The 12,983-nt window shown below is 35.9% G+C and overlaps 1 protein-coding gene across 1 annotated transcript in view; it reads left to right on the top strand.

Annotated features, from left to right (window-relative positions):
* Positions 1 to 7,125, top strand: part of NCAPG2 (non-SMC condensin II complex subunit G2) — a 48,852-nt gene extending 41,727 nt beyond the window's left edge. Inside the window, exons 25-27 of the mRNA XM_062567670.1 lie at positions 899 to 996; positions 1,422 to 1,524; positions 6,322 to 7,125. Coding sequence (XP_062423654.1) covers positions 899 to 996; positions 1,422 to 1,524; positions 6,322 to 6,373 — 253 coding nt within the window. The 3' untranslated portion in view covers positions 6,374 to 7,125. The remainder of the gene's footprint in view (positions 1 to 898; positions 997 to 1,421; positions 1,525 to 6,321) is intronic.
* Positions 7,126 to 12,983: the final 5,858 nt, after the last annotated feature.

The following is a 12,983-nucleotide window of genomic DNA, read 5'->3' as shown; positions in this document are numbered from 1 at the left end:
TCATAAAGACTAATAACAATAATATACCAATTACTGATTTTGTTCTGCATTATTACATTATTCCATATTGCAGTTTGGTTTAGTTGGTAGACATTTCTGTCTCCTTTGTTTCATTTTCCTTAACATATTTTATATATATTCTGAAATAATTTTTTTGTTTGATGGTAATACTAACATCTCTTGCTAAAATAGAATATATTAAGATAATTAGTGTTTATCTCAGCCTATACAATGAATAGTTTTCGTTTTTATTTTGTTATTCCTCCATGTTTCCAATATCTAAAATGTAGTTTGGAAATGTTTCAGGGCTATAGTTAGTTATAAATGTTCTTTGTTATGTTTTCTAATTGGAAGCACTTCTATTTAATTTTTATGTTACATGTTTTAGATCAAGTTATTAATTAAACTGTAAGTTCTAATTAAGCTACAAGTAGTAATAGTTTTAGAGGAAGGAGCAGTTATTAACAATTCACTGGAGTCATTTAAATATTTTTATTTAACTTCAATGCGACACATACAAGTTGAGTTCATAAATTGCAGTATAACTATAGAATCAGTAGGGGGTTTTTTTACGGATTGACTCTCCTAAAATACCCTACAAGCTCTTCATTTCTGATTACTGCTACCTATTTTGCGTACAAACACTTCAATTCCCTTCCCAAGCAATTTACCATTCTGCTAACTCTGCAGTTCTGGTAGTTCCAGAAGAAGCGATGTAATTTGCAGTCACTCAATAAATACTGCTTTGTTCTGCATGGTATCTTCGAAGCTGGCAGGGTAACTGAAGCTGGTGGTGGCAGAGGCGCATAATCACAAAGTTGTTTTAATCACAAAGCTCTGTTCTGTTTTGAAAGAAACATGTTTTACAAACTGTCTGTGCTTTTTTTTTTTTTGATAGATCATTTTTAAATGAATTAATGGAGTGTATCATCTCTGAAGAAATTGATGGGATTTTTAGTCTTGCAGCTACTGTCTGCATTGTTCTTATAATTAAAGGTCAGTAATTTGTCCAATAAAAGTTTGTTTTGATATCCTACTAGTTCTGAAAACTAAATTCTCACAAAATTCAGCAGGTCCTTTCCTCCTTAGCTGTGAAGTTATCATTTTTCTACAGGATTTAAGGTCCCATTACTTACAAATGATGCTGCTAAGCTTTGAACTCCTAATATTTGTGTATTGAGTTTAAAAATAAAACCATTTATTAAGTTAATAAGGCTAGCTCTATGTTCTGGTTTGCTGAAATACACTATAATTTAGAGAGCATAAGCTGCTTGCTTAATCCAGGGCAGTGAAAATCTAAATTAATATATAACCTTCTAAAGAATGTCTTTTGTTAAAAAAAGATGTTCTATGAAAATGTGCAGGTTTGTTTTTATTGCTAAATCATTATTTCCCAATTTTCAACATGATATTTTAAATAGGTAAGCACAAAACTTCACTTCTAAAGGATATTATACCTGCCATTCAGAGAAAGCTGACAACATGCAAGGAGGTTGCCATAGAAGAATCTAACAGCACTGAAAGGTAAATATGCTATGGGAAATGAACAGTGACCTCTCCTATCTGCTATCTGCAATAAATGACTTGTCTAACATGGTTAGAGCATTCTGAATGAATGCACGGTTTAAGTGTGTGTGTCGGGGGGGGGGGCGCGTCTTGTGAGATACTGAGTATTAAACTTCCTGCTCGTACATTTGCTCTCTGATTGTGAGCTTTACATGTCTAGTTTGTTTTCTACATTTAATTTGAATGTTATGACTAAAACCTGTATTTTGCAGTACTCTGAAACGCAGTTAACAACGGTTGTAGAACAAGGCGAGTCATCTTTTTACCATTTCTTATTACTAGAAAATTTTTCTCCTGTATTTTGGTATTAGGTATATGAATCCATTCCTATACCAATGTTAATCTTTTAACTGAGAGTGACAATGACTTCAAGACTTTTCCACTGTTGATTTTTATTTTGCTCCTTGTTAGGACTTCAGTTTCATACATGGTTGGGTTTTTGTTGGGGGGAAGGGGTTTTTTGTTGGTGGTGGTGGTGGTGGGTTTTTTTTTTTTTTTTTTGACAAGCTTCTCAAGTGTGATTGGCTACATTGCATTTTTCATTTGAGATCTGCATAAGGTAGAGAATCATGAATGGTTTTGCCTTAAGTGTTTCAAAATTGCTTAAGACTGAACTTGTTTAACATTTTATCTCTGGCAAATTATTGAAATCCCTCTGAAATTAGAATACATGCAAAGTAGACATTAAAAAGGACAAAATAGAATATGAAGAAAACATACTAGTGTAATTTAAATAATGTAATGCCTTTTTAAGTACATCAGAAACTAACAACACAGTGGATCTACTGATTTTGCAAGATAAATAATTGAGAAGGGTAGGAACACTGCAGGAAAAAAAAATATATTTTTTTCATTAGTGTCTTTCCCTTTCCTCCTTGCCTTGGGGAACAGAAAAGATGATTTCTTTTGCTGGGAATAAGTCAAGGTAAAGATATTGAGCAAGGTGATACTGGTATAACTGGAGAGTCAATCAAACTGGTCATGGATATATATCCAAAAATTCTGAGAGAATTTAGTAATGTACTACACTGACTTATGTACAGAGTCCTCCTTTTTTTAAATAGATATCCTTAATATTCATTCAAAATGTACTACGTTGACTTATGTACAGAGTCCTTTTTTTAAATAGATATCCTTAATATTCATTCAAAGAATGGATACAAAGCAGGCAAACTTTAATTAAAAAAAGAGAAAAAGCAGCCAACCTTCATATTTTCAATGTTTTTTTGCATCGCCCTATAGCCCTCTGCACACTCCCAGGTATACTTTCCTTGCGAATCACTTGTTACTCTCTGACAGTGTAGTCACTAGATGTGGACCTCTAAATATGGACTCTACAGTGACTAATTTGACATCACTCATTTAAAGCTAAGTTAAAGTTATGGGTTGCAGTTGTGTGGAGAAAAGGGTAGGAAGCCACGTGAACTTATATCCTTTTCCTGTTACGATAATTTAATTTGGCCGGAGGTTGTCTGAATCGCATCAAGAAACCTAATGGCTACACTAACTGGTCCTAGCCATGGTAGAACTTTCAAGCGAGTGTACAGTACCACATCCAGTTGGATGTGGTTCAGAAGTACAGAAGGTAGACTGGATCTCTTCCAGGGGAAAAAAATGTCTCTTGTTCAGGACAATACAATACAGAGGTAGCTGTATTGTTGCTAATAAAATGTGCGTTCACTCATTTAAATCTGCTATTCTAGAAGGAATTAAATGCAACCAGAGAGCTTTTTTGAAAGTTACATGCTGTCAGAATAAGAACTTAGAGTGGTTTCTACAAAGGACATTGTGCTCCTGTAACACAGAAAATTGATAAAGAACCCTCCCCCAAAAAAAAGCTGTTTTTAATCAGTTACTGGGCTGTGAACAAAACTCTTTGGGTTGGGACATAGCTTAGAATCAAAGATGAACAAAAATAGAAAAGCGGGTTTTATGGTGTCATTTAATGTTGAGTTGCCAAGTGTTTTACCAGGATATCTTTTAAAAATAAGAATTATTTGAAAAAGGTGAGCAACAGAGTAACTTATGCATCTGTGTTGATCAGGGCTGTAGAAAAGGATGAAAAATTAAAAGCAAATCTTAACCTGAGTAAATAAAGAGGCACATTAAAATGAATTGCTACCGTTTGAGCACACTACTGACTCTGAATTTCAGGAAGGACAGAGATAATTGTTTTAGGAATCTATGTATGAACATACCTGCCCCGTGAATAGGGATAAACCAACCTAGAAGTTGGGACAGATAAAGAGCTTATGTTGCTACACAGTGTTTTAAAAAAAATAGCCATTCATATATCATGAAATTATAATATAAAAGCAAGAGATAATTGCAGATAAAAGATTGAGAATACAGCAATTATTTTAACTAAAATCATATTTGTAATATGATAACAAAATTCAGAAGCTATCATACAGAGCTTTGCAGAATTTGGGAGGATTAGATTTTTGTATGAATAAAAACACAGTAATGTTTGATTTCCCCTCCCCCCACCCAGAATGGTAAACAGATTCATGCTGAAAAAAAGGTTATGAGGAAGTTCCTCAGTAGTTATGTTTTGCTTAATTTATAGAGTGTTTGTACCCTCAGGTATAAAGCTGGACTAAACTGGGCCACTAGTGTTTTCTGACACACCATTTTTAGTGCTCTGGGGCTAGTGTGATGACATATACCTAAAATGTGCTTATGTTCAGACTAAAATATGCTCTGTTGTCTGAGAACTATTTTATCATTGTCTTTTCCTCAATACTTACAAAGTAGAAAAATTTCAGTTACAATATGTTGCAAATTAGATTTCTGAATTTTAAACACAGTCTTAAAACACACAATGTTGCATTGATGCTTGCTGAAATATATTACTGGATGTTTTTAACTCATACTTAATAGTATTATTATTCTTTGCTTCTGAATACATTATTTCATAATAACTCTTTGAGGGATTATCTTATCTAATACCTAGGCATACCAGGAAATAATGAGACTCTCTAATTTCCCAAGAGATTTGGCATTTTGTGCCAGCATCTTAAATTGAAACCTGGAAGTAATCTATTATATATTAACAGAGTAAAACTCCTGCTTGGTGGAGTACTTCAGGTGCTGCCCTTAAACAAAGAGTTCTTACACTAATTCAGAAGCAAAACTTTCCATTAGAATTTAGACTTCCCTTTCCAGCTGAGTTTGCAATTTAAGCTGGCCTTGTGGGTCTGTTATTTAAAAAATGCTGTTCAGTGCAGTTTTAAAATTCTGGACAACATATTGTATATTGAGAGTATTTCCTCAAGAGTGATGGAACACACATTAATTCAGTTTATAAAATGCTAATATTTATTTCTAGGAAGGAAGAAAAAAAAAAAAAAAAAAAAGAATGTAAATGTAGTGCTTTAGGGACTGGAGAAAAATACACCATGCTCCATGTAGCAAATTTCTGCATTTACATTGTTTTAATTAGCATTTCAATATATTGGCACCAGAATTTAAATTTAGCTATTGGCTGTGCTGAAAGATATTTCTTTAGTATTATCACTTAGCTAAGCTCCCAAACTCTTTATTTTCCTCTAAATGCATCTGTAAATAATGATTCTTGAAACTTTTTCAATATAACTTTTGTGCGTGATCTTTCTGCCATGTAACAAAATAAAAATTATGCAAATAGCATTGTGACTAAACCCCCAATACTTCACTAAGCTGTATTATGCCAACTGAGTTCTTTCATGATTGGAAGGCCATTAATGTTATAAAAGAAAAGTCATGTGGCACAAAAATGGCAGCCTGAATTCAAGGAGAGCTAACACCTAATATTCTGTTTCAAAAATGTAGAGTTGCATCTTGTATTTCAGATCTTGGTTTCTCATGATGAGTGCACTAACAATTTATGACTGACTAACCTTGCTTATTTTGGGCATCCGTAGAGTACTTAAATAATACAAACATGGAGAAACAATACTTGAGATATACAGGTGACAGAATCTTTTGCAAAAGATTGATTGCAAATAAGGAATAAAGTATACAGCAATTAACTCTGGAATAATAATTTGGCAGAAGCCCAAAGTTGCCAGCCTTGTATTTTGAGGGTATCTTAGACCAGTATTAAGTTGTGTGAGAATGCAGCTACAAAGGCTGGGTGAGGGACCAGTTCCGGGACTGCAAGAAAATGAAAAGGGGCTACAAAATGGATGTTTCAGAGCTGACCTTTTGAGATTGTTTAGGGAATAATGTGAGATAGAGTCAGACAGGGACTGAGGTGGGTTTATAAGCAACTGAATGAGGCAGTAACTAATAAGGGTCAGATAGAAAGCTTGGAGTTGGCAAAAAAATTAGTTGAGATGAGAAAAATTGTAAAGACTGGAAAATGAGGGAGAAAGGAAGAAAGCAAAAGAATGAAATATGACTGTATTATGAGTTAACTATAAAGGAATTAATGATTCCCATTTTAAAAATAAAAATAGTGTAAAGAGAGTGAATGGTACTTCTAAATAGGCATATGATTTAATATTAGAAAATAAAATGTGCTTAAAATAGTAATTGAGACTGGATTGTTGTAGTTGGCACTAACTAGAGATGACCAGCAAAAATAAGGAAAAATTGAGGGAGAGAAAAACAGGGTTTCAAAACTAATTTTATAACTACGTATTTAATCCTTAAACTAATACAGAATAATTTGTCAAAGAAATCAGGGTAATTTTGAGAATCGCATAATCAATGATTGATTTTACCATTAGCATATCTAATTCTCTTATGCATTGTTTTTTGCAATTTCAGAACCCTATATGAATCATCCCTGAAATTTTTGGATGAACTTTTGAATCCTTGACCACATGGAAACTTTTGTCATGAAAATTAAAGGAAGAAAGATGTATCGCTTTTGAAACAAGAAGATTATCTTGTAAAAACATTAATATTTAACGATTCTGTTATTTTGTACATTTAAAGTGGACAAAATATGTAAAAGTGTACAGAAATAATAGTAAAGATTTTCAGACTTTTTAAAAGAGGATATTCTGTATAAAATTGTCACGTTTGGGAGTAGTAAAATCAGTATCTTTGTACGTGCTTTTTATTATTATTCTGTGTAGTAAATAATTATATTTTCTTGAATACTTTGAGATTGAGGAAGCACATAACCTCAGTCCCTGGGAAGATTATGAAGCATATTCGTGGAGATTATGGAAAACATTTCCAGACACATTAAGAACTAAATGGTGATCAAGGAATTCACCAAGGACAATTCTGTCTAACCAACTTAACTGCCTTCCTTTTGTGGACAAAGGGAGAGTAATGAATTCTATTTTTCTTGTTCTAAGCAAGACTTTTGACAGAGGCTCTTAGAGTATCCTTGTGGTTAAACTACAGGGAAAGAGACCAGATGAGTGGAACTACAAGGTGAATGGAAAATGAGTTGGACATCAGCCTTGAAGAACAAGAGTGCTATGCAGTCCAGCTGATTGCCTGTTACTAGTGGCCTTCCTCAGGATAGATACCTTTGCTGATACTGTTCAACATCTTCATTTTAAAATCTGAGCAATGGGAAGCAACGCAACCTCAGTCAGTTTGCAGATGACACCAAGTTGGGAGCAGTGGTTGATATACCAAAGGGTAGGGTTGCCATTCAGAGGGATCTTGACAGGCTGGAGATAAGGGCTAACATAAATCTTGTGAAGTTCAGCAAAGATATGTGCAGTGTTCTCCACCTGGCGTGGAATAATCCCAGTATAGGCTGGGGCCGCCTGCCTTGGAAGGTAGTTCTTGAGCAAGAATCTGGCTGTGCTGGTGGAGAGCTTGAACAGGAGTCAACAGCACATTCTTGCGACAATGAAGTATGACCACAAATTTGGCTACATTAGCCAGAGCCTAACCGGCAGCTTGAAGGAAGGGAATATTCTCTGCTGTTTGTAGGGTCACATCTCACTGGATTACTGTGAATGTTTAGGCCCTCTTCTACAAAAGGAAATAACAAACTGGAGTGAGACCAACAGAATGTGCCACCAAGATGGCTAGAGGCTGGACCTCATGGCAAGCAAGGAGAGGCTGAGGAGTATTCAGTCTTGAGAAAAAAGAAAAGTGGGTAAGGGAGGATGTTGCTGCTGCCTTCACCTACCTAATAAAGGATTAAGGAAAGCATTCTCAAAGGTGCAGAGCAGGAGAACAAGAGGCACTGGACAGAAGTTTTGTCAAGGGAAACTCATGGTGGGCATAAAGAAAAATTTATTCCAGAGCAGAGTGAATTGAAACTGGAGACTGAGTTGCAACAGGTTGCTTGAGAGGCTGTGGAACATCCATTCTTGGAGATGTGTAGAACTTGAACTTGACTGAACAAGGCCCTGACCAACCTGATCTAATTTTGATGTTAGCCCTGCTTGACCTGGGGGTTGGAGTAGATTACCTCCTGAGCTTCCTCCCAAACTAAATTGCTCTGTGATTCTATTACAAGTATACTGGAGGGGAAGTGCCCTAGATATTAAAAATATATTTGATAAATACATGAGTTAAGTTGTTTTATATTTTGCTGTTTTTATAAATCAAAACTAATGATGCAGACATGCAAGCCCTTATTTGACTTTGTTAATGCAACTAGATGCTTTCCTAAGACTAGTAATAGAATGTTGATTGCAGATTAAGTTATTTTGCCTTAACTAAAGCATGTATAAATTAAATGTCTGACTTAATGCTATATTTTGTCTATTTTAGGAGAGAGATCTCTAGAAAATGATTCAACTACTGTCTGTAAAAGGACCAGCTTAGATTTTTGGTATCTAACTCCTACTTATCTACAATTAACGGAGATAGTTCCCCCACCTTGTGTCTGTGCAAATGGCTTGCTGAGGTCACCCATTACTGAGTGGCATTGAAACTGCAATTAGCAAGTTAGCCAGCTAAGTTGGACTCCTCATTCTTGATTAGGATTTGTGCACAGTGCCTTACCCCTTTGCAAATAATCGGTCTAAATAGGCATCTACTGTGCTACTTTTTTCTGTAGCAGGAATTCATAAGATTTTTCTAGTATCTGTACTCTCTCAAGTGGAATAAACTACCTTTCCCTGCTTTACACTAAATTCATATTTACACTTAGTGCATACCAACTTCCCTACCTGGGTAAAAGCTTATTTAGTTGGAATGTCTATATCAAAAAATAAACATATCCTTTATATACAATTGTCAGACTTTGCAACAGGAAAGCTGGTATGTATATGGATATGTGAATTCCAGAAGATTTACATTATCCACAACAGTAGCCTAAGCCAAAAAGACTAATGCTGCCACAGCAGGTATCTGTAAATCTGCCAAATGTTTATCTGTCAACATCTTTATAAAAACTGTGTTCTTTGGCCTTCACTCTTCTACATCTGTTAACAGGCAGGTGTTCCAGTAATGACCTTTTAAATCTTCTAATTATGCAAAATAGTTAATGCATATGTAAATCAGTTTCTTTTTTCTGCTTCTCATTATTTCACTATTTGCTCATATTAGATCAGAAGAGAATCTGTTACTGTCTTGTTCTTCTTCAGTATATTATACTGCTCTTTCTGTGGTCACTTTTCATGGAATATCTGTTACAGACCCAGTATCCCAGAGTCTGAAAGAAATAAAGCTAACTACCAACATGACAAAAATGCAGATTTCTGAAGAAACTCAGAGGTGATAATGCTAGGAAGAGTTAGAAATTTTTTAAATAAACTTTTGACCTCCCAGTAGCTGGTGTGCTCAAGGGATTCTTGAGAGTATTGAAATAACTTTCTGCTAGCAGTGCAGCTGGTAAAATTCAGCTTGAGTTTTAGTCCAGTTGTATCCTAACTGCTTGGACAGAATGAAAAATGTTGACTTTCTGTAACAGAAGTCATGACGTTCTCAGGATTTCTTGATCCGAAGCCTGTCAGTGTTTCTCCTTAGGCTTTTGTGGCAGACTTCACAACAATACAATAGGAATTTTAGGTTTTATTTTCTGTTCTCATTGCAAAAACTATTTAAATCTTGCCAACATGTTAAATCCATGCATTTTTCTTCTGTTTTCAGAATAAAGTAATATGTGCCTTGGACTGAGTTATCTTTCAGACGCCTGTAAAGCAGAGAATTATTTTATGTTATTAATTAAAAATTTGAGAGAGGGTTTTTTTTGTTTGTTTTTTGTTTTTCATTTTAGGGTAATTTTGCCTCTCAGAACGGCTGAAATAGCTTCAAACTATGTGCAGTGGTGTGAAAGTCTTTCTTTTAACTCTTGTTTTCCTCAGTCAAGTCTTCTATATTTAAGCTTTATTTTTAGGGACTTCTCTTTTCTGATAACAATGTTTGTTTGCTCTGTTGTCTGGCTAAGAAACAAAACCCAGTAGTGCTCTACCTGACACAGCTTCAAAATATGAGCTAAAGAGTAGCCAGAAGAAGCTCCCAAGCTGCTGCTTCAGCAAAAAATGTCTTTGAGTGTGGCTCTAACTACACAAGCTTCCCCTCCAGGCCTTTCATGTTTGCTAAGGAAAAGAAATCTGTCTCACATCTGCTGCTTACTGCAGCAATAGCTGCAGAAAACTCACAATTACTATTGCTATCAATTGCTTTGAGGTCTTCTGCTTGGAGAAGGATACCAGAGAGATGAATGTTAGCACTGCCCCAGGTCTGAAGGGTCAGCCTGCATTTGCTATTTCTGAGATGAAATCGTTAGTCTGCACAGATTCCTGCATGAATGCAATGTTAGCTTCATTTGGGGCAACTATTGAGAAACCTTGCATCAGGTTAGTGAAGTGCTTCCCTGGATCTACCTTCCTCATTCCTTCCTTTTCTGTCTAGTAAAACACTGAGGGCCAAAACTGACAAGTCAAAGAAGAACGATAGTGTCTGGAATGTGTAATTAAATAAATAGCAGTTGCCTGTAATATTATTTCCTAGTTTGCTTTCGTCTATTGTCAGCCAGGACCGTTGTACAATGTGCTGCCACGTCTGTTCTAGGGGTGCTTAGAGCAGCAGCTGCCCATGTCAGACAGAAGAACATGACTAAGTACCTACAGCTTGACAAGTAGCTGGTCAAGGGCAGCTTTTGTGGATAGCTGCAAAGCTCTCCACAGATAGCCAGCAGTTCTCGTTTATGCACGCTCATAGCAAATAGGCACAAATCTTGCTTAATCTACTTCAGACAGTAGTGTTCTTAGCATGGTCCTGAGATGTGTTTAGCTGTAAAGCCCCTCGTCTCTGCATGATCCTAGGCACAGCCCCATGATTCAGGTGACTCTGATTTTAGCTTTAATTTGCTCAATAATCACTGCGATTTTTGCACCAGGTTGTGTTGTTTGGCATAAATGTGTCCTTACTCTTCTCTAAAAACATCAAAGCATCTGTTCTGTTCCACTTCGTGATTCCAGAAAAAAAATGCAGGAATTGTATGCATTTGTGTTGAGGAAATCTGAACAATGGAAATTTCCCTCCTGTTATATTTCCTAGTGCACATTTTTTCACAAAGGATCATAATAGCAGTTCTGCTGCTATTTTCTTATTGCTTATGACTCTAGTAAATAGAAACTGTTACCAACATTTTCTTCTGTCATTTTTTACCAGGAGACCACTTTGCTTTCAGCAAGATATTTTCAAATACCAATATTTTATGCTATTTCTGTTTCTACAGACTTCCTGATACTAAGTTGTTCCAAAGTAAAATTCTGATCTTTTTTTGACATGCCTGCCAACTTTGTACCACTTTCAAATACATATTCAAATTTAATTTTCATGCTTGTTTTTTTGTCCTGTCATTAATGAAAGTATTAAATAAGATGCCTCTCCAAAACCTCATTAGCAATTCCTTTTCAGCCTAGACTATTTTCCTCTTCTGTTCAATTAGTTCCTGACCCATCTTACTATTCCTATAATAATCCTTGTCGCAGTTTAATAATCCTTCCTGTACTGCAGTATATACGGATTCTTTGTTGTAAAGCCTTACATTTTAAGTACACTTTAGCAGTCCTTGCTGGAAAGGTGCTTGAATCTGGTATATCCACACGTCTGTATCGAAGGACATAGAAGCTAGAACCAGTCCAGCCTCCTCCGATCGTTTGCAGTGGCTAACGGCATGGGTTTCCTGCCTTCTGGGGCAACTATTAAACACCGACACAAACTGTTTGTGCTAGCTTAGTATTTACGTAAATAAAAAATGTTTCGCTTTGCTTTGGTTTGTCCGCTTTTTCCTTAATGTAACAATCACTATTCACTAATTGCGTAAAATGGTACCTGAGTACCAGCTTAATATGAAATCCAGGCCTCGCGCACTGACCTTTCTGAAATCTTGCCATGCTTATTAAGAAAAGGTATGTACCTCAGAATGATATCTAAAGGAAAAATGTTGTATCTGTAGGAGGACACAAATCCAATTAGACCAATCTAAAAGAGTACGTTAAAAAAAAAGTGAATTTAGCCTATGATCCAGACAACTTAGGACAGTGTGACACAAGTTCTCCCACTGCTCCACTGAAGAAAAATCTCCTTTTACTGAGGCAGTTTTACTGACCATAATGGCAAAAGCAACGTTCTTTCTTACATCATTCTCTACGACTGCAGACTTCTAGTAGGTAGAGTGAGTGATTTTAGTCTTGCTTTTTCCTCAAATCCAAACATAGAGAAGTTTTAATCTTGTCCTCTATTTTGTAAAACTGAACATCCTTCCTAGCAGTCTCAATCCTCCAGTCCCTTTCCCCAGATTCTCTAAGATGGACCATTGCTCTTGACCTGCAGTATGGCTATTCTCGTGGCTGCTCACCCACAATACTCAAAATATTTGTTTTGCAGTGAAAGCTGGGTTTACCTCTGCCTTTGGCTGGTCACCAGGCCCAGCAGATAAATTTTCCCCTGTAAAGAGCAACCGGAGGAATTCTCAGAGTGATTACCACAAGTGACTACCTTCTTCAGATGTTTCAGTCCACACCGCAGCAATATTCAAACTCAAGGATGGTGGCCTGAGACTTAGACTGCATGGCATATTATATGTGAATCAAGAACTATACATGTTCATATATATATGAACAAGAATATATATATATATATATATGAATCAAGAAACTGTTCTTTAAATAAAAGAAGTTAAAGATAGAGGAACTAACTTTTACTGTTTATTGGATTCTTTTTTACTATATTTTTCAGATGTCTTCATCTGAAGCAGATTTTAAAATCTCAGCAGATTTTTAAAACTTTAGTTCTGTTAAGACCAAAAAAAAGAGAACTGTTAAACTAGCATAACTACAATAAGACTGAGAACTGTTTGATGCAAGAAGATGAGAGATGTTATCAAGGGATGTGTTTACAGCCTCCGGATTCTCTGATTTGATCTGCGCTGGAATAGATGCTGATATCTGGCTCCTGGGCCACAGCAGGTCAGCCTGCCTCTGGGGAATTCTTATCATCCCAGTTAAGATCACAAAGCCTTGAATCGCCTGAGAAGTACACAGCAATCAAGG

This window comes from Rhea pennata, chromosome 2 (assembly GCF_028389875.1).
Source record: "Rhea pennata isolate bPtePen1 chromosome 2, bPtePen1.pri, whole genome shotgun sequence".
NCBI lineage: Eukaryota > Metazoa > Chordata > Aves > Rheiformes > Rheidae > Rhea > Rhea pennata.
This window is presented reverse-complemented; position numbering and strand designations above follow the sequence as displayed.